The sequence below is a fragment of the Leptonychotes weddellii genome, chromosome 4, assembly GCF_054177405.1.
Source record: "Leptonychotes weddellii isolate Sample4059 chromosome 4, ASM5417740v2, whole genome shotgun sequence".
NCBI classification, from domain to species: domain Eukaryota; kingdom Metazoa; phylum Chordata; class Mammalia; order Carnivora; family Phocidae; genus Leptonychotes; species Leptonychotes weddellii.
The window spans coordinates 102,719,949-102,743,045 of record NC_138372.1 but is presented as its reverse complement, the minus strand read 5'-3'; the positions used below and the strand labels follow the sequence as shown (position 1 = coordinate 102,743,045).

General features: G+C 34.9%; 1 protein-coding gene across 1 annotated transcript in view; it reads right to left on the bottom strand.

Annotated features, from left to right (window-relative positions):
- Positions 1–23,097, bottom strand: part of RP1 (RP1 axonemal microtubule associated) — a 225,993-nt gene that overhangs the window by 184,044 nt on the left and 18,852 nt on the right. Inside the window, 5 exon segments of the mRNA XM_081817120.1 lie at positions 4,959–5,088; positions 5,254–5,285; positions 5,382–5,458; positions 6,326–6,401; positions 22,641–22,719. Of these exon segments, the coding sequence (XP_081673246.1) occupies positions 4,959–5,088; positions 5,254–5,285; positions 5,382–5,458; positions 6,326–6,401; positions 22,641–22,719 (394 nt within the window).

The following is a 23,097-nucleotide window of genomic DNA, read 5'->3' as shown; positions in this document are numbered from 1 at the left end:
TCCCATTTACAATTGCACCCAAAACCATAATATACCTAGGAATAAATCTAACCAATGAGACAAAGAATCTGTACTCAGAAAACTATAAAATACTCATGAAAGAAATTGAGGAGGGCACAAAGAAATGGAAAAACCTTCCATGCTCATGGATTGGAAGAAAAAATACTGTGAAAATGTCTATGCTACCTAGAGAAATCTACACAGTCAATGCAATCCCTATCAAAATACCATCAACTTTTTTCACAGAAATGGAACAAATAATCCTAAAACTTGTATGGAACCAGAAAAGACCTCACGAATAGCCAGAGGAATGTTAAAAAAGAAAGCCAAAGCTGGAGGCATCACAATTCCGGACTTCAAGCTCTATTACAAAGCTGTAATCATCAAGACAGTATGGTACTGGCTCAAAATAGACACATAGATCAATGGAACAGAATAGAAAACCCAGAAATGGATCCTCAACTTTATGGTCAACTAATTTTCAACAAAGCAGGAAGAATGTCCAATGGAAAAAAGACAGTCTCTTCAACAAATGGTATTGGGAAAATTGGACAGCCACATGCAGAAGAATGAAACTGGACCATTTCCTTACACCATACACAAAAATAGACTCAAAATGGATGAAAGACCTAAATGTGAGACAGGAATCCATCAAAATCCTTGAGGAGAACATAGGCAGCAACCTCTTTGACCTTGGCCGCAGCAACTTCTTCCTAGACACATCACCAAAGGCAAGGGAAGCAAGGGCAAAAATGAACTATTGGGATTTCATCAAGATAAAAAGCTTTTGCACAACAAAGGAAACAGTCAACAAAACCAAAAGACAACCAACAGAATGGGAGAAGATATTTGCAAATGACATATCAGATAAAGGGCTCATATCCAACATCTATAAAGAACTTATCATACTCCATACCCAAACAACAAAGAATCCAATCAAGAAATGGACAGAAGAGGGGCGCCTGGGTGGCTCAGTTGGTTAAGCGACTGCCTTCGGCTCAGGTCATGATCCTGGAGTCCCGGGATCAAGTCCCGCATCGGGCTCCCTGCTCAGTGGGGAGTCTGCTTCTCCCTCTGACCCTCCCCCATCTCATGCTCTCTCTCTCTCTCATTCTATCAAATAAATAAATAAATAAAATCTTAAAAAAAAAAAAAAAGAAATGGACAGAAGACATGAACAGACATTTCTGCAAAGAAGACATCCAAATGGCCAACAGACACATGAAAAAGTGCTCAACATCACTCAGCATCAGGGAAATACAAATCAAAACCACAATGAGATACCATCTCACACCAGTCAGAATGGCTAAAATTAACAAGTCAGGAAATGACGGATGTTGGTAAGGATGTGGAGAAAAGGGAACCCTCTTACACTGTTAATGGGAATGCAAGCTGGTACAGCCACTCTGGAAAACATGGACATTCCTCAAAAAGTTGAAAATAAAGCTACCCTACAACCCATCAATTGCACTACTGGGTATTTACCCCAAAGATACAAATGTAGTAATCTGAAGGGGCACCTGCACCCCAATGTTTATAGCAGCAATGTCCACAATAGCCAAACTGTGGAAAGAGGCAAGATGTCCATCGATAGATGACTGGATAAAGAAGATGTGGTATATATATATATAATGGAATATTATGTAGCCATCAAAAAAAAATGAAATCTTGCCATTTGCAATGATGTGGATGGAACTAGAGGGTATTATGCTAAGTAAAATAAGTCAATCAGAGAAAGACAAGTATTATATGATCTCACTGATATGAGGAATTTGAGAAACAAGACAGAGGATCATAGGGGAAGAGAGGGGAAAATGAAACAAGACAAAACGAGACGGGGAGACAAACCATAAGAGACTCTTAATCTCAGGAAACAAACTGAGGGTTGTTGGAGGGGAGGGGCGTGGGAGGGATGGGGTGGCTGGGTGATAGAAATTGGGGAGGGTATGTACTATGGTGAGGGATGTGAATTGTATAAGCCTGATGAATCACAGACCTGTACCCCTGAAAAAATTAATATATTATAGGTTAATAATAATTAAAAAAAGAAACTTCCAGTGATATATGTTTTTAAAATGCATGTTTAATCCTGTTAGAACATAAGTTAAATAAATCTGAATTTATATTATGAATTTTTGTCTTGAAAAACTACTGTAAAATGAGAAAACTATGGGAATCTATATTTTATAGTAAATCTTTTAAAATTTTGGAGGATGGGAGGTTTGTGAAAATGACCCTGACATAAAGTAACTATCAAGGCTCTAGAGTTAAAAACTGAGTTGCTTTGGCTGTCTGCTCCTTCTTTTTAGTTCTAAGATCCTACACTAAAGACTAGAAGACTTGTTTATGACTGTCATAATCAATGTTAGCATAGTATTGGTTTTAATACCTAAGAGCTTATCATCATAAAATGAAGCTCCCTATGGTATTTTAAAGATCTTCTCATGCTGTGTGGTGCTTTTAGGTCCAGTATTGCCAATAAATGGCTCAATAGCTCTCAGAGAAATGAGCATTCTAACTCTTTACATATGGAAATATCTAAATTTACAGCCAGCTTGATAACTAAATAGAAGTATTGTCTCATGGTGATAAAAACAACATTGTTTTGTAGAGTGAAAATTACAAGGAAACAGATCTCAGAGACATGTTCTTAAAATATTTTCCTGAAAAGATGTCCATGGGTCAGCATTGTTCCTCACAACACTTTCCAGGCATGTGAAAACTAATTCATGAGTGTGAATTTATGGGACACTGAGCATAACATCAGGAAATAATCCTGCAAGTAATTATCACATATAAAAGACCTCCTGCTGCAGAAATGTCAGTTATGCCAAGGAAAATTACTCATACTATCCTGCGCCTCCTTTTTAAGGAATGCTCATTCTACTTTATATATTGAAGGACTAGCATATTAAGATGCTAGAAATGCTTAAGGGTAAATGTTTCTCTTGATATCTACCAGTTAGTTTGATCTATGCAGGAACTCATATGTTTGGCTGTAGAGCGAGAACTCAGTTGGGGCTGTCAGAGCATCAGTTTTTTCCCTGGAAGCCTCTGTATAGCTGTCTGGGCTTCCTCATAGCATGAGGGCTGGCTTCCAAGAAGGATTAATCCAAGAGATAATGGTAGAAGATACAGATTTTAGAAGTTACAGTGTTGATTCACCTGCATTCTGTTAGTCAAAACATGTAGAAAGGGTTGACCCAGCATGGGGTAAGGAAATGAATTCCACTTTTTGATGTAGGAGTGGCAAGTTCCCTTTACAAACTAGCTTGTGATGGGTGTTAGAAGATAACATTTGTCTCCCTACATGTGTCATTTTCCTGCATAGTCCAGCCCTCTGAATAAATGCACTTACAAAATGTTTGTATAAGGGAACAGTCCATCATAAAAAAGCACACAGATCTCTCCGCACCACCTCCTTCCCTCCCTCCTTTCCTTTCTTTCTTTTTCTCTCTCCTTTCCTCCTTCCATCTCTCTTTTCTCTCCCTCCCTCCATCTCTCTCTTCTCTCTCTCTCCTCTCTCTTTCCCTCTCTTTCTCCCCCTCCCTGGGGGAATAAAGGTAAAGGCTTTTCCTTCCCTTCCTTGGAGAAGATTTGCTTATATTCCAGAATAAAGATAAGTGCTCTCTATCACTTCTCTCTTGTATCTGGAAAGAAGGATGGGCAACCCTATATAAAATCAGAGTTTCCTAATTTGAAGATTTCTCTCCTTTAATGCACCCATCCACATTTGCAGGTATTATCAGGCCCTTGCCTCAGGATATTGTAGGATTGGGACTTGGGGAACAAAGCAAGATGTTGCTCTGGCTGCTGCATTTGCTGTGGGAAATGAATGGTCTTGGTCTTTGTGCTCTCATGTTTTTTGAAAATAGTGTAAAACTTAGATCCTTCAAAGTTTCAGATTATAAACAGGAGATATTTTTATGACCACATTTGGAAATACAATCCACTATATTCAATAAGGAAAAAGAGCACCAGCCCCAGGCAATAGGATATATAGGGCCATTTTGACAAAGTAGGTAAATCATTCCAAATGGGAACCAACAGGTAAAGAAAATGTCTAAGGAATAGATTAATTTTGGAAAGAGAAGATACTAGGAACTATTTTTAGACTCCCACATGTTTTCATAGAGGATAAAACTGGATTATTCCTTGGGATCTCTAATATTAGGTAGAGGAGGTTACATTTTGAGGAAATGCTATAGGTTAAGTATCTCCAGCACACTGTAGAAGCTGTTTGAACAACAGTTTCTAACAAAGTACAGCAAAGTTACATTCACAGATGCAGCTGGTAAATTTTGTTTAAATACTAAATTTGTTTCAAAAAGAGTTAGAGGTTTGAGTTTATAATCAAAGATCTACCATTGTCAGTTTACTCCTTCTTCATTAATTCTTATGGTCATGGCTTCACTAAACATCAAATCTAGTTTTTCTTTGCCTAGTTTTTACTCTATACCTTTATTATGACACTAGCTACAAAAAAAAATTATTAGAATTGTGTTTGTCCTCTTCATTAGGTTGTGACCCTCTGGAATTCAGAATAATGTCTTCGTTATTTCTGTGGCCCTCAAATTATTTAACACAGTGTTTTAAACAGATAGCCACTTAATATTTAGTAGAACCAACTTAATACCTTAAATGGTCACACCATTCAAGAGCTACAATTGCTGATTTTTATTAACAATGTTAATTGCCTACATTTTATTCTTCAATTAATAGCAAATATAAGTTTTTTCATGGTGTACTGTTCTGCAAAATGACATTGTTGGCCCAGATTTAAAGCCTGTCATCTACTGGTTATTTGTATTAATGCAGTCAATTATTTAAATGACTTAATACTGGGTAAAGCCATGTGAAAAGAAGAAACAAAACTGCAAATTAAACTAGGTCTAGATCTGCCTTCCTCCAGTTCCCAAAACTGCCACAGCACCACTTGTTTTACCAAATGATTTTACCGTATTTGTCTATCTTCTCTCCAACTGCATCAACTGTGCCATCTGGATGCAGACGGACAAACCCTCCAGTGAGCCTGTTGTAGAATTGAAGAGTATTTCCTTTCATAAATTTCCATCTTTCTGCAGCCCACTAAATATAAAAACAAAGCAAAACCAAAAGCAATAACATAAGACAAAGAAATTACTAAGAAACACTGCTTACTAAACATTATAAATTGTCTTTGTTTTAACGTATCAAATAATTATTTGGACACTATTTGTACCAAATAATTTAGGACCAAAAGTAAAATCTTACTGTTTCTTTTCTATTAAGTTCTAGCTTCTGCCCTGAGGGTATAAAGGAAGGAGAAAATCATTAATTTCAGCAGAGTCATACTTTCCTCAATCATCATAAAAGAGCATTTTCCAATATATGACACTCACTAGCAAAGATGATACTGTTATCCGTGGCATACAGTTCTCTGGAGATCTTACCATCATCTTCCCCTTGATCCAGCCATCTGTGGAAAGAAAAGTGTATCAAGAATATTGTGGCTTTATATTTACACTAACCACTGGCAATTATGGAGCCAAGTCAGAAATAATGGATAACAGGAACTAGAAAAAGTCATAGGTATCTTGTTGGTAAGAGCAGAGCAGAAAATGGAAAAGGAAATGTTTGAAATGACTATGAGGTAGGTAGGAGGTACAAGGGAGGTAGGAGAAGCTGCTATCAGGTTCAGGGTGAAACATGACTTTCTCTAATCTACAGGTGAATTAGTCAGTTAGCCCACCAGGTCATATATCTTACATCCACTGGACCCGTTACATTATCCTGTTTTTTTAGCCACTAAATACAATTCAAACTATAGTCAATTATTTCACAAATGGCTATTATTCGTTCCATGGGGAAAGAGACAGGCAAGTAATGAAAGAAAGAGCAAATCTATCACCATTATTGGAAGAATAACCCAAAACTCAATGCCTAGTGACAGTGGGTCAGCAATGTCTTCATCATATAAAAAGCCACATGCAACTTTTATTTTATATATTTATTATATTTGAACTTAATTTGGGACCTAGTCCAAAGGGAATCAGTTTTCTAGCCAGAGACTTTCATTCTTCTTACTGATATATAAAATCATATTTTTTAAATCTACCTTAATTTACCAAGAAAGATTCAAACTTATATCATCAGGAATGATGATAAACATAATGTATATCTTGCTAAATAGAAGCAGAAGCCCCTAAAGTTAATCTTCAAAAAAGTTACCCAACAAAGCATCAGTAACTAGGAATAATTGAATGAGTTATCCATTTCTCCAAAATACAATAACTTGGAACTAATATGAAATGAATTTTTTCAATGTAAAAGCACACCTACAAACCTGTGACAGAAGAAGGTATATTCATGATTTGTTATGGGATCCTTGATTATAACATCATCAAGAAACCAGCCATTTCCTAAATACAAATTAAAGAAAGAATAGTATGGTGTGAATATGTATGGTCCAGGTATTACTTGAAGTTTTGAAAAGAGGTCCTAGCTTCCAAATATACATAAAAGCTTTGTGCACCATAAAGGTTTACTACTTCAAATAAAGCAAAACATGAGAAGTAAGCTATAAGAAGCACTTAAAAATATTTCTTACACATGTATCAAAAGCACAACATATTTTAAGACTTCGTGTTTTATGATATCTACTTCAATATGATTTTCCAAGCACTCGAAAACAGAACAATTCTGCAATTTCTCTTGATTTCATAAACTGCATTTATATTCCTGGATCTAACATCTTCCAAAAAATATATACCTAATGAGTTAGCAATACTCCTATTTCCAAAACATACACATAAAGTTAATTAAAGTTCAAATTTGAAGTACATATTTTGACAAGCTAAAAAATGAACATTTAGAAACTGTTGAAGCACACAGACTGAGCTATGAAGATAGTAATCTTCTTTTAAATATTTGATTTTATATTAATTTTCAAACTGGAGTTGGTTAAATATAATTTTATTTATAGGTACAATGGAATATTTTAACCAGACATAGTAGTTTCATCTATACAAAGAGCCAGCACAAAATCTATACTTCTCTAATTAAAAATCCTTGAGTTTATGAGTTAATACTTACCAGCTATAGGATGAAACTCTTTAACAAAGCATACAAGGGCCTTCACTGCCTGGCCTCTGCTTACTTTTTTTTTTTTTTAAGATTTTTATTTATTTGAGATAGAGAGTGAGAGAGAGAGCATGAGTGGGGGGCAGAGGGAGAGGGAGAAGCAGGTTCCCCACCAACCAAGGAGCCTGATGCGGGGCTCAATCCCAGGACCCTGGGATCATGACCTGAGCAGAAGGCAAACGCTTAACCAACCGAGCCACCCAGGTGCTCCATTCTGCTTACTTTTTAATTTCATCCCTTATTACACACTCCCATTATGGAACCATGCCAAACTCTTCCTACTTCCCTAGATCAGTGATCCTCCAAGAGAGTTTATAAAAACACAGATTGCTGGGCACCACACAGAGTTTCTGATGTAGTAGGCCTGGGATAAGCAACCTAAGGTGACTAACTGTCCCAGATTGCCCTGGAGAAAAGAATTTCCCAGGATGCAGGATTTTCAGTGCTAAAACCAGGACAGCCCCAGGCAAACCAGAATGATAGGTCATTCTATAAAAGAAACCAAGAATGAAATTTTTAATGAGATCCCAGACAATGATGATGATCCAGGAACCACACTTAGAAATCCAGGAACCACACTTTGAAAACCACTGCCATAGATAATTAATATTCATAATTTACATATGCTCTTCCTTTACACATGTCATTTCCTATGCTTAAAATGTCATCACCAAAATGCTTTATTTCATTTTTAAATTTTACCAAAAAATAAAGAGAATTTCTTGTCTCCTTCAAGGAAAATTAAAATGTTACCAGAATTCTGAAATGGGTTTTAAGAGCTACTGAGAAGTCTGTAAAGAAAACTCTTGGAGATGATAAGGAATTGATTTTATTTATTTTTTTTAAGATTTATTTATCCATTTCAGAGAGAGAGAGGGCATGAGTGGCAGGGGCAGAGGGAGAGGGAGAGAGAATCTTAAGCTAACTCCTCGCTGAGTGCAGAGCCCAATGCAGGGCTTGATAACCACAACCATGAGATCAGGACCTGAGCTGAAACCAAGAGTTGGATGCTCAACCAACTGAGCCACCCAGGCGCCCCAAGGAATTTATTTTAAAAATGCTTTATAAGTTAATAGATTTCATTAGTAATTAGTTTAAAAGTACCTATATAAAACCATATCTACAAGAACAGTCAAGTGGAGCCAAGATCAGCCAAAAGACAATATAAACATGAAATAGGTATCACTGTAATTCACTGAAATTTAGGGGTTGTTTTCTACACACCATAAACTAACCTTGTGGGTTAACTAAAATTTTACAAAATTTGGTAAGGAAAAAGTTTAAATTGTAAATATTATATTTCTTTGTATAATACTAAAGATTTACCTTTTGGCCATTTTTTCCAAGTTCTTTATAGATTAGTGATTTTTTTTAATGTATCCTAGACATTTGGATATAATATTATGAGACTCTGAGTCCCATTTAATCTTTTTAGCAGGCAGTCCCCCCTGTTGATGTGAAGCATAAGCTGTGTGTGTGTGTGTGTACACATTCAACTTCTAACACCCCCCAGGCAGAAATGGGGCATTTACTCACTGCAGACAACTAGATAGAAGTTCACCTCCTCCTTCTGCCCACTGATACCTTCCCACAAAAATAAGTAAGGCATTTACAGTGCTTACTGCCTCTGAGGCGAGTAATATCCCTGGTGTGACCCTCTGCTTCCATAGGGAGGGGAAGGATGGATGGCCCTGAGTCACATCCTTCTGTGGGGTAAGGACAGAAGCTGCTGTGGGGTAAGGACAGAAGCTCATCTACATAAGTGGGCCCTACAAAAAGGAAGGGGGAGTCTGAAGAGAACCAACTAGTCCCAATTCCACCACCTCACTCTGCCTTGTTGGTGTTGGATAGGAGTAGAAACTCAGGTCACTGGGCTTCACTGATGACTAGGGCACAGGGGAAGTAGAATGTCAACTATTCCATATTGTCCTACCTCTTCACACCTCACGATGCTAGGTAGGGGTGGACCCTCAGCCCCCACCAGAACTCACTGACACCAGAGATGGGAGATAGTGGAGTGCTAACTAGCCCCAGCTTGCACTGCTTTCTCCTATTTGCAAATGACATGACTGTCTATGGATAAAACTCCAAACAATCTACTACTACTACTACTACTACTATTACTACTACTACTAATAATAATAAATCCCAGAACTAAAAATTGAGTTGAATAAGGTCTTGGATACAAGACAAATCACCACACAAAATAAATCACATTTCTAGACACTAACAATGAACATGTGGAAATTGAAATTTAGACCACAATACCACTTAAAATCACTCTAGATATTATTTAGATACAAACTTCACAAAACATGTCCAGAATCCGTATGCTGAAAATTTTAAAATTCTGAGGAAAGAAATCAAAAAATACTTAAACAAATAAAGATACATACCCATACTACATTCATGGATTGGAGTCCAACATAGTAAATGCATCAATTCTCACCAAATTAATCTCTAGGTTTGATGTAGTTCCCATCAAAATCCCAGCAAGTTTTATTATAGATATGGATAAGCTTTTCTAAAATTTATATAGAAAAGGACAAGCCTTAAAATAGCAAAAACAATATTTAAAAATATTAAAAAAGGAGGAATCAGTGTACCTGATATTAAGGCCTAGTAAATAGCTCTCAAGATAGTATGGTATTGGCAGGAGAGACACATAGATCAATGGAACAGAGAATCCAGAAATAATACCACATCAATATGCCCAACTGCTTTGTGACAAAAGTATAAAAACAATTCAGTCGAGGCAGGATAGGCTTTTCAATAATTGGTGTTGGAGTAATTAGACATTCATAGGTAAAAATAAATTAACTTCAACCTACATCTCACACTTTATATAAAATCTCAAATCATAGAATTAAATGTGAAATGTGAAACAATTAAACTTCTAGAAAAAATAAGAAAAAAGTCTGTGATCTAGGATTAGGCAGAGTTCTTCAACTTCACCCCAAAACTACAATCCATAAAAAAAGAAAAATGAATAAACTGGATCTCATCAAGACTAAAAATTTGTTCCGCAAATGACCTTAGTAAGAGGATGGAATGACAAGCTACAAACTAAGAGAAAATATTTGCAAACCATGCATCCAACAAAGGACTAGTATCTACAATATATAAGAAAACTCTTAAATTTTAACACTAAAAAAAATCCATTACAAAAGAGGCAAAGAACATAGAGACAATTTTGCCAAAGAGGACATAAACACATAAAAATATGTTCAACATCATTATTTTTATAAAAATTAAAATAAAAATGATAAGTCACTACACACCCAACAGAATGGGGGGAAAAAAGGCAGCAAAACACCAAATACAGACAAGGATGCTGAGAAAATGGATCACACATATATTGCTGGTGTGAATATAGAATGGTATTGACACTGTGGAAAAGCTTGGCAATTCCTTACAAAACTAAACATACAATTCCATATTACCCAACCAATTGCATTCTTGGGTACTGATCACAGAAAATTGAAAACTTATGTTTACATAAAAATCTGTACACATATGTACATGGCAGTTTTATTCATCATGGCCCCAAACTGGAAACAATCCAGATGTTCTTCAGTGGGTGAATGAGGGAAATCCATTCCGTGGAATACTGCTCAGGAATAAAAAGAAACAAACTGCTGACACATACAACTTGAATGAATCACTAGGAAATACAGAATAAAAAAGCCAATCCCAACTGAGTGTATAATGTATGATTTCATTGATATAACAGTACTGAAATGAGAACTTATAGGTATGTAGTACAGATTAGTGGTTGCTAGGGTTTAAGAATTGGGAATTTGAGGAAGAAATAGAGGAAGAGAAGTAGATGTGGCTATAAAAAGGAGACATGACAGATCATTGTAGCAATGGTACTCTTCTCTGTCCTGACTGTGTAAATATCAATATCCTGATAATGCAAGATGTTACCATTGGGGGGAACTGGGTAAAGGATATAGAGAATCTCTCTGTGTTATTTTGTATAACTGCATGCCAATCTATAATTACCTGAAAATAAAAAGTTTAACCACAATGATATATCACCTTACACCAGTTAGAATGGCTAAAATCAAAATGACAAGAAATAACAAATGTTGGTGAGGATATGGAGAAAAAGGAATCCTTGTGCACTGTTGGTAGGGATGTAAATTTGTGCAGCCACTGTGGAAAATAGTATGGAGGTTCCTCAAAAAATTAAAAATAGAAATACCATATGATCCAGTAATTCTACTTTGGGGTATTTACCCAGAGAAAATGAAAACACTAATTCTAAAAGATATATGCACCCCTATGTTTATTGCAGCATTATTTACAATACCCAAGATATAGAAGCAACCTAAATACACATCAACAGACAAATGGATAAGGAAGATGTGGTATGGTATGTGTAAACACACACACACAAAGATGAATATTACACAGCCATAAAAAGGATGAGATTGTGCCATTTGAGACAACATGGATAGACCTAGAGGGTATTATGCTAAGTGAAATAAGTGAGACTAAGAAAAACAAATACAATATGATTCCACTCATAAGTGGAATAAAAAAAAATGAGTAAACAAAAAGCAGAATCAGACTTACACATACAGAGAACAAATTGGTGGTTGCCAGAGGGAAGGGAGCAGGGGGTTGGGCAAAATAGGTGAAGAGAAGAGAGAGGTACAGGTTTCCAGTTATGGAATGAATACATCACAGGAATAAAGGGCACAGCATAAGGAATACAGTCAATGATATTTTAAAACGATGTAATGGGACAGATGGTAGCTACACTTCTGGTGAACATAGCATAATGTATAAACTTGTCAAATCACTATGTTGTACACCTGAAATTAATGTAACATTTTGTGTCAACTATACTCAAAAAAAAGTTTAATTAAAAATATAGCTTATAATTAAATTTTTTAATTTTTAGTTATGAACCATAAAAACTTATTTTGGGCCATTTTGAATTGCTTTTTTAGTATCCCCAGATCATTTTTCTATTAAATACACTTAAAATCTAGTTCAGGCCTTATTCTGTCACTTATTTATCTGTCTGCCTATTATCGTGACATTCACTAAACTATATTTTAAAATTGTCATCTTTAATGCATTTTCATATGAGTCTTCCTTGTTAATCTTTTCCAAAATGCTAGTCTATTATATCCTTTTAAGTTTTCCAGATTAAAAACATTATAATTTTAACAGATTTATTGAGAAGTAATTTACATACATAAAGTTCACCTGTTTAAATGGGCTCAGTGGTTTGTAATATATCTATATTTGTGCAACCATCATCATAACCCCAAATCAGTACAATTTCATCATCCCCAAAGGAAACTTCATACTTATTCACTGTGACTGCCAACCATCACCCCCTCCTCTCTCCCAGACTTAGGCAACCACTAATCTACTTTCTCATTTTGATAGATTTGCCTATTGTGCAGATTTCACACAAATGGAATCATATAATATGTGGTATTGTATGACTAGCTTAATCAGTGACGGGGAGAAAAAGGAAGTCAGCTATCTGTCTCAGGACTTACTTTAGGTCAATTGTCCTACCCGGCATTTCAGATTTTATCTACTCTGAGCCTATGATAACTCTTGATCAAATTAGTAGGTATATCTGTATTATTATCTCCCTCTTTCCCCAACCCTTTTATTTCCTCACTTGTGATGCTCCACTTGATTTTGGAGTAAACAGTAGTCTTTCTGTAAGAAACCATTGCAGCAGATTCTCTCCATTGTAGTCTGAGATCTTATGTAAAATGAATCTCACTGCAGATTGTTTTTGCCTAACCAAACAGACAGACCTGGTGCACTTTGGTTCATCAAAATTCTAAAGTCCTTTTACTGCCAGTACACCACAGACACAGACAGTTAAGACCTGAAGTAAATATGTGGAAACACAAAACCTTCACCTCTCACCAAAAAAAAAAATCCAAAACAAACAAACAAAACAAAAACACCCAAGCACAATGCTGTTGGAGTACCACCACCAAAAAATGGATTACACAGCTAGCTGAGATCATTGGTAAATAATTTGTTAAGGAATAAATAGGTTCACTTAATCTGAAACAGGGACAGGACTTATAATTCAAACTTTCTTGCCTAGAACTTCCTATTTCAGTATGGCTTTCAGAAAAGGCCAGTCTAATAAGTCAGCTGTGCATGTGCTTTTTATTGTTGATGCTAATTATTACATATATTATAAATATTATATATAAATATATTTTTGCTGCCACTCTAAGATCTTTTATATCTTATATTTTCTATATAAGAAAACCAGATTCAAGTTATTGTATATTGATATAAATTTCTAGTCACTCTATAAATTCTATTTCTTTTATTTTTTTAATTTATGCTCTTTGCATTTTAATAGACATTTCTGTCACCTGTAAGCAATAATTCTGTCTTCTTTCCAAAATTATAATTGTGTTAGGAAATATATTATAATGCTTTCCAAAGAATGACTATACTCATAATGAGGAAATCCTTATTGTATTTTAAACTTTAATGAATTTCATTGTTTATTAAGTGGTTGTTTTGAGTTACATTATTTTAAAATATTTTTTCTGTTCCAAATGTTCAAAGAACTTTTAATAATAGTATTATTGGACTTTTAACAATTTTTCTACTTTAACCTTTGAGGTGATGTATTTTATTAACAGATTTTTTAATACTGAACTACCCTTCAATTTCTTGGCATGAACCCTACTTAGTTGTTATGTATTATTCCTTTATTATACTTCTTGATTCATTTTGTACACATTTAACTTAGGATATATGCACATGCATTTATCAGTAAGGCTGATCTACAACTGTTCTTCTGGACAATACAAACACTATGGGACACAGGACATTGTGCAACTGTGAAAATCCTCAGGATGGTCAATTTTATTAGAATATTTGGAGGAAAGGGAAATGAGAAATTTAACCGTCAAATTAAAATATTGTCTTCATCTGACTGGGCTGCTATAACAAAATACCACAAACTGGCTAGCTTATAAACAACAGAAATTCATTTCTCAGTTCTGGAGACTGGGTAGTCCAAGATCAAGGCACCAGCATAGCCACCTGGTGAGAACTCTCTTCCTGGTTTATAGCCCACACCTTCTCACTGTATCCTCACAAGGTGAAAGGCACTAGGGTTCTCTCTCTGGAACCACTTTTTAAGAGCATTCCTCAAGGCTCCACCTCCCACAGGCCCCAACTACTAACAATATTGCATAGGGCCTTAAGATTTCGACCTACTGATTTAGGGGGGCCACAAACATTCAGACCATAGCAAATACTTTTAAACAAATGTGGAAAAATTATCAAATAAAAATAGTAGCTTGCATTTTCATTATAAAACATGAATATGTAAATAAAAAGATAACTCCTTTAGAATAGGTCCTTTGAGGCCTGTAGGCATTCTTATTCATACTGGGAATATAATAGAGAACAATGTAAGAAGCACTAAATCATAGTTCTATATTTTGTACATTTTCAAGTTTCAGTATCATTAAGTCTATTTAGAAGTTTCCAATTCCATATAGCACTGAAAATGTCTGCTTCGTGGACACTTTAGAGAAAGTGCTGATAAATCCAAATAGAAACAGGTTTTGGAAAGAGATTAGCCTTCTAAAAATGTTTATTACTATTGATTACTGTCATTTTCTACTTTTTCTTTGAGAAATATTGAGTCAAATTTGCCTTCTTGGGTCATTCATAATTTCTTAGGCTAAATTTCTTCGGTCAATCTGTCTTAAATAATCATCCAGTTCATGCAGAGCTTTAAATTTATTTATCCAAAACTCTATATAATACTCTCAAAACTTTTATCTGATAAGTATTTGTATTATATTCACTATACCTTATTTTGGCATTTATTTTCTTCTCGTTTTTATTGGACTTTTCAGTGTTGGTTTACTATGTGAGGGTTTGTACTTTTTTTCCTTAGGAATACATTCCTATAAGTGACATCAATTCTCTTTTTCTATTTTCAGTCTTTGATTTCTGTTTTTGCCTTCATTATTTTCTTTCCCTCATTTTCCCCAATTTTTCTTTATTTCTTACATTACTTGTTTTTCCCAACTTTACTGAGATATAATTGACATATAATATTGTGTAAATTTAAGGTATACAACTTACTGATTTGAAAAATGTATATATTGCTATATAAATACCAAAATAAGGTTGGTTAACATATCCTTCACATCACATAATTACATTTTTTGTTGTTGTTGTTATGGTGGGAACATTTAAAATCTAGTCTCAGGGGTGCCTGGGTGGTTCAGTTGTTAAGCGGCTGCCTTTGGCTCAGATCATGATCCCGGGGTCCTGGGATCGAACCCTGCGTCAGGCTCCCTGCTCAGTGGGAGGCCTGCTTCTCCCTCTCCCACTCCCTCTGCTTGTGTTCCCTCTCTCACTGTCTCTCTTTCTGTCAAATAAATAAAATCTTAAAATAAAATAAAATAATAAAATCTAGTCTCATAGAAAATTTCAATTATTAATATAGTATTATTAACTTGAGTTACCATGCTATACAGTAGATCCCCAGAATTTATTCCTCTTATAACTGGAAGCCTGTCCCCCTTCACCCAGGCCCCAGCAACCACCAATCTACTGTTTCTATGAGGTCAGTTTTATATTCCACATATAAGTTAGATCATACAGTATTTGTCTTTTTTTTTTTTTTGCTCAGTATAATGTCCTTAAAGTCATTCACATTGTCACAAATGGCAGAATTTTCTTTTTTAGAGAATAATATTCATTCTATATATAGACCACAATTCTTTACCTATTCATCTGCTGATGGAAACCTAGGTGGTTTCCACGTATTGGCTACTGTGAACAATGCTGCAATGAAGATGGGAGTGCATCTATATTTATGAGATAGTGAATTCATTTCCTTTGGACATATACACAGAAGTGGGATTGCTGGATCATATGGTAGTTCTATTTTCATTTTGTGAGGAAATTCTATACTGCTTTCCACTGTACCTGTACCAATTTACATTCTCACAACAGTGCATAAAGGTTCCCTATCCATCCCTTCCAGCATTTGTTATCTCTTGCCTTTTTGATGATAGCCATTCTAACAGGTGTAAGGTAATACTCAATGTGGTTTTGATTTGCATTTCCCTGATGATTACTGATCTTGAGCATCTTTTCATGTACCTGTTGGCCATCTGGATGAATTATTTGGAAAAATGTCTTTTCAGATCATCTGCCCATTTTTTAACTGTATTGTGTAGGATTTTTGTTTTTTGGTTTTTGTTTTGCTATTAAGTTGTACAAGTTCTTTATATATTTTGGATATTAACCACTTATCAGATATATGATTTACAAATATTTTTTCCACACTGTAGGTTACCTTTTCATTTTGTTGATAATTTCCTTTGTTGTGCAGCTTTTTAGTTTGATGTAATACTACTTGTTATTTTTGTTTTGGATGCCTTTGCTTTTAGTGCCAAATCCAAAAAATCTTTGCCAGAATGATGTTAAGAAGCTCACCACCTATGTTTTCTGCTAGAAGTTTTATAGTTTCAGGTCTTACATATTTAAGTCTTTAATCCATTTTGAGTTAATTTTTATGTGGGGTGTAACATAGTGGTGTAGTTTTGTTTTGTTTTTGCATGTGGCTGTCCGTTTTTTTTTTTTTTTAAAGATTTTATTTATTTTTTAACAAAGACACAGACAGTGAGAGAGAGAACACAAGCAGGGGGAGTGGGAGAGGGAGAAGCAGGCTTCCCGCTGAGCAGGGAGCCCGATGTGGGACTCGACCCCAGGACCCTGGGATCATGACCTGAGCCGAAGGCAGACGCTTAATGACTGAGCCACCCAGGTGCCCATGGCTGTCCGCTTTTACCAACATGATTTATTGAAGAGACTATCCTTTCCACATTGTATATTCTTGGCTCCTTTGTTGTAAATTAGTTGACCATATAAGTGTGGGTTTATTGCTGGGCTCTTTATTCTGCTTCATTTAAGTCAACACCATAATGTTTTAATTACTATAGTTTTGAATTATAGTTTAAAATCAGGAAGTGTGATGCTCACTTGGTTCTTTGTTCTCTCTCAAGATTACTTTGGCTATTCAGGGTCTTTCATGGATCCATACAAATTTTAGGATTCTTTGTTCTATTTCCATAAAAAATGCCATTGGAATTTTCATAGAGATTGCACTGAATCTGTAGATTGTTTTGGATAGTATGAACATTTTAACAATATCAATTCTTCTAATCCATGAGCATAGAATATCTCCCCATTTATTTGTGTATTCTTCAATTTCTTTCATCAATGTCTTAACAATTTTCAGTGTACAGGTCTTTCACCTCTTTAGTTAAATTAATTCCTAGGTATTTTATTCTTTTTGATGCAAATGTAAATGGGATTGTTTTCTTAATTTCTCTTTCTGACACTTTCTTATTAGTATATAGAAATGCAACAGAATTTTGCATATGGATTTTATATCCTGCAACTTACTGAAATTGTTTATTAATTCTAACGATTTTTTGGTGGAGTCTGTAGGGCTTTCTATATATAGTATTATGTCATCTGCAAATAATGACAGTTTTATTTCTTCCTTTCCAATTTGGATGCCTTTTATTTATTTTCTTGACTAACTGATCTGGCTAGGACTTCCAATACTTGAATAAAAGTGGTGAAAGTGGGCTTTTTTTTAGGGTATCTCTACTAATTTAATAAAGTATTAACTATTAACTGGTATATCTCCACATTAACTGAAAATACTTTCTAGGGGTGCCTGGGTGGCTCAGTTGTTCAGTGTCTGCCTTCGGCTCAAGTCGTGATCCCAGGGTCCTGGGATAGAGCCCCGCATTGGGCTCCCTGCTCAGCAGGAAGCCTGCTTCTCCCTCCCCTGCTCCCCCTGCTTGTGTTCCCTCTCTCGCTGTGTCTCTGTCAAATAAATAAATAAAATCTTTTTTAAAAAAAGAAAAAAGAAAATACTTTCTAATATTAAGCATTATAGGCATACCTCATTTTATTGTGCTTCACTTTATTATGTTTCACACTTTTTTTTACAAATTAGTTTGTAGCTCATTGTTGAGACCTACTGCTCAGAAAAAGAAAAGATTCCTTTCAAAATATTACTGCAATATATTACAGTAATGTACAATGTACAATACAATGTACCTGATTACCCAAGAGCCCTGATGGAGGTGTACAATGAGATTAATGTTGTTTTCGTGCTGGCTAACACAACAACCATTCTTCAGGCCATGGTTCAAGGGGTAATTTCAACTTCTATGTGTTATTATTTTAAAAATACATGTCATAAGGCTATAGCTGCCATAGATAGTGATTCATCTGAAAATCTGGATAAAGTAAATTGGAAATCTGGAAAGGATTCACCATTCTGGATACCATTAAGAACATTTGCAATTCATGGGAAGAGGTCAAAATATCAACATTAAAGGAGTTTGGAAGAAGTTGATTACAATCCTCATGGATGACTTTGAGGGGTTTAAGACTTCAGTGGAGGAAGTAACTGCAGATGGGATGGAAACTCTAAGAGAACTAGAATAAAAAATGGAACCTGAAGATGTGACTGAGTCACTGCAATCTCATAACAAAACTTTTACAGATGAGGAGCTGCTGCTTCTGGATGAACAAAGCAAGTGGTTTCCTAAAATGGAATCTACTCCCGGTGAGGATACTTTGAAGACTGTTGAAATGACAATAAAGGATTGAAAATATTACATAAAATTAGTTGATTAAGCAGCAACAGGATTTGAAAGGATTGGCTTCAATTTTGAAAGAAGTTCTACTGTGGGAAAAACACTATCTCACAGCACTGTATCCTACAGAGAAATCAGTTGTGAAAGAGTCAATTGATGTGGTAAACTTCATTGTCTTATTTTTTTTAATTGCCATAGCTGCCCCAGCCTTCAGCAACACCTACCCTGATAAGTCAGCAGCCATCAACATTGAGGTAAGACCCTCCACCAGCAAAAAGATTACAACTTACTGAAAGTTCAGACGATGCCTAGTTTCTTTTAGCAATAAAGTATTTTTTAATTAAGGAAATACATTTTTCAGACATAATGCTATCATGCACTTAAAAGCCTACAGTTTGGTGTAAACATAATTTTTATAAGCACTGGGAAACCAAAAAATTCATTTGATTCACTTTCCTATGATATTCACTTTATTGAAGTGGTCTAGAGATTGCAGTATCTCCAAAACATGCCTGTACTTCCTCCAAAAAAATCCACAGATATATTTTTAGATACTTTATTCAGCAACTTCCTCAAAAACATTGTATTGTCTACATTAAACAGAGATTATTACTTAGAAAAGCAAATCTACCACCACATACCCAAAACAATGTAATATGATTTCAAAATGCTTTGTGGTAAGTTAAGTCTCACATATAAAGAAGCACAGCAGTTTGTAAACATGCAATACACATATTTATACAGTGTATAGTCTTAACAGAAGGGGGAATTATATTCACAGAATGTAGGGTACTTAAACAAATATGTCTTTGTTTTTGTGCATTACCCCTCCAATATTTTTTCCTGTGTTTAAATCTCTCTCTGCTACAAAATGCTACCACATTTTTTAATTTATTTTTAATCAAACAATGTCCTTTTTTATCCTGTAGAGTCTCCCTCTGAGATGTTATCAAAAGGACTGAGAGTTAAGAGAAATTGAGACCATTTGATTACTAGTAAATTTTAACCACTAAGATCCTCACCCTCTGTTGCTAAAAGAAACAGTAATTTACTCAGTTACCCAACAAGTGTTGCCAAACTTCTCTGCAACATAGGTCTACTAGAATTTCTTCAGTAACTTTAATGTTCTTCACCTCTTAAAAACAAATAATCACTCTTTGAAGAGATTCTGAATAAGACTTTCTGAGAGAAAATTTGTAATAGCAATAGTGAAGTAGTTTAAAACTATTTCAGAAAGTATTCTTAGCATGTTATTACTTCTTGAATTATAAAATGGACATAAGTTAAAAATAACAGTATTTTTTTAAGTTAAAAAAACAACCGAACAATGACCTACAGCTTAACCACCTTTGGTCAGGGACTTGGTAGATACTGAAGTTCTATTTCCCTACAGAATTAGCACCACACTATATAAAGCCAAATATCCAGGGTGGCGGAAGAGAAGTGGACATATGAGGAGACACTTTTCCACTCCTAAAACAAGGATTGTACATCGCATGTGGCAAAGATTCAATGAATGTTGGCTGACTGAACCCAAGAGAAGTAGTACAATGAGGTAAAGAAGTAAATGCTGGCTATGCCTACCCTTTTCCTTTTTATTTATTTATTTTATTTTATTATGTTATGTTAATCACCATACATTACATCATTACTTTTTGATGTAGTGTTCCATGATTCATTGTTTGCGTAGAACACCCAGTGCTCCATTCAGTACATGCCCTCCTTAATACCCATCACCAGGCTAACCCATCCCCCCCCCAGAACCCTCAGTTTGCTTCTCAGAGTCCATAGTCTCTCATGGTTCGTCTCCCCCTCCGATTTCCGCCCCCCTTCATTTTTCCCTTCCAGCTTACCCTTTTCCTTTTTAACCAGTGGTAAACACAACCTGCTTGCCCTGGCCATTTCCATCATCACCAACTCCTAAAAGTGTTCTTAGATAAATATCTGCTGATTTTAAAAATAAAGAGGTGGAGAGGAGTTGAAGGAGGCAAGATTATAAGAGGAATTTTTCATTTCCTTCTTAAAATGTATGTAGGGAAAATGTAGAAATGGAAGAAAACAGATTAATTTTACAAAACAACATATTGAATAGGTATTTAAAATTAAATTTAAAAAGTTCTAATGACTATTGATAATTCACTGTCAAATGTACACTGCTTTGCCATTCTTTTTTTTTTAAAGATTTTATTTTTAAGTACTCTATACCCAATGTGGGGCTCAAACTCATAGCCCCAAGATCAAGAGTCACATGCTCTACCAACAGAGGCAGCCAGGTGCCCCCTGCTTTGCCATTCATAAACAACCTCACATAATCCTCACAATAACTATACGAAGTATTCATCTAATTTTACAGAATATGAATTGAAACTCAGAGAGGTTAAGTGATTTGCTCAAGATCAAAAAGTTGACAACTGACAGGGTCTGAATTCAAATTTGTGTTGCTGACTAAGATTCTAGTATTCTCTTCATTATGTCATAGCAATGTTGTCTCATTTACTTAGATTCTATTTAGATAAATTAGGAAAATCAGAATTTGGAGGAAAAAAGACAGGACTTTCAACTAGAATCAGAAATCAAAATGTCCCAAACTTTTAGGATTTAAAATCATCTTGGTAGCTCTTGGTAGCTCTTGGTAGACTAAGCACAGGCATTCCACATTAGTCATCTTTGTATTTACTATAGAAAGTACCCAGTACAGCACTTTGTACATAGTAGATCCACCAAAAATATTTATGTGTTAGCTTGCGCACATTAACATAACCTATTAATGTTCTACTAGAGCATAGTCTAACAAACATGCCTGAGAGTCATCTGACTCCCTGCAGAAGCATAATGCTATTTAACACAGTATTTACTATGGATTAAGGCCCAGACTATAAAATTAGCCATCAACTGATAGAAAATAAACTGCAAAAGATTCAAGTCTGCTCAAAATATAAACAAATTACATCCAAGAGAGAAGACAACATCACAGGTATGTTTTTACTATCTTAGGACACTAGCCATATTTTTAATTTAATTTATCAATCTCATTCATCATTCTTTTTGTTTTCACTGATTATAAGAATATATTTTTCAGTTTTATGTAACTTCCTTTGAACCAGTTTTCTCTCCTGCTAATTTTCTCATTAATTATTTAAACACATTTGTAGTATATATTGGTAAGAAAACTTTAACACTTTGACAATAATGCAATGATACTTTTTAGTGAAAGAGTTTATCCTCTTGTTCGATGCTTCTTAGTTTTTTATCTTTTTTATGGTATGCACACTTTAGTACTCTTATCTTTTGTTGAAGAATTTTGCTTATCTTATGTTTGTTTTACACAGTAGCCGAAAATGAACTTATTGGGAAGATGTAGGTTATCTCACTGAACTGATGGGAAAATTGAGAGAGAAGCATAAACAAAATAGCAGCATAAAACACAGCTGAGAACTTGCTGCCAAGACAGTCTCCTTAACATGCCCCTGTTGGCACTACCGCTAGCACTTCATGGGACAGGGAATGTCACTGCCAGCAGACACTGCTGCTATATCCACAAGTAGAATATTAGAATGCTACCACATGCCACAGCATATAAATCCCACAGTCCCCCGATTTTTATGCATCACTCATTCTAACTAGGCAGAGCATCTACTTGGACAAGCCTACATCAAAAAAATAATAATAATACACATCTACTTAAAATTTTAAAAATATTTGTGTTCAGTATTTTAATTTCAGACAGTCAATACTTAAAGATGAACTTCTTATAAGTTTCCTATAATTATTAACTAAATTTGTACAGGGTTTTACATGAATAGAGTGGAATCAAACCTTGACTATCTACTTACATAAGACTCTTACCTGAGCCAAGCCCATCATGGCCTATGACAATCTTATACAAATTCCCAAGGTGCACAGCTTCTAAGGAGAAGGTGTCAGTCTATAACAAATGAAAAGAGTATAGTTAGATCTGGACTACGAGTCTGATTTTTAATAAGATTATATATTAAGATACATTAAAAAATGATTGCGAAAAGAATTAAGGTCATTCAATAAATCTAAATTAAAGATGTAAAGGTAAAACAATGTTAATTTGTAGAACATAATAAGATTTCTAATATACTCCACTCATTTTTATTGGCCATATGTCATTATGAAAACATAAATTTGGGGACTCTACAAATATATGTCTCAAATAATAATAACTTAAATGTAATAATTATAAAATAGATTAAAATTTTTCATTCCTCTGAACACAACCAACTCTTACCTGCCCTAGGGTGAAATTTTTTAAGCAATGTTTATGGGCCATTGACAA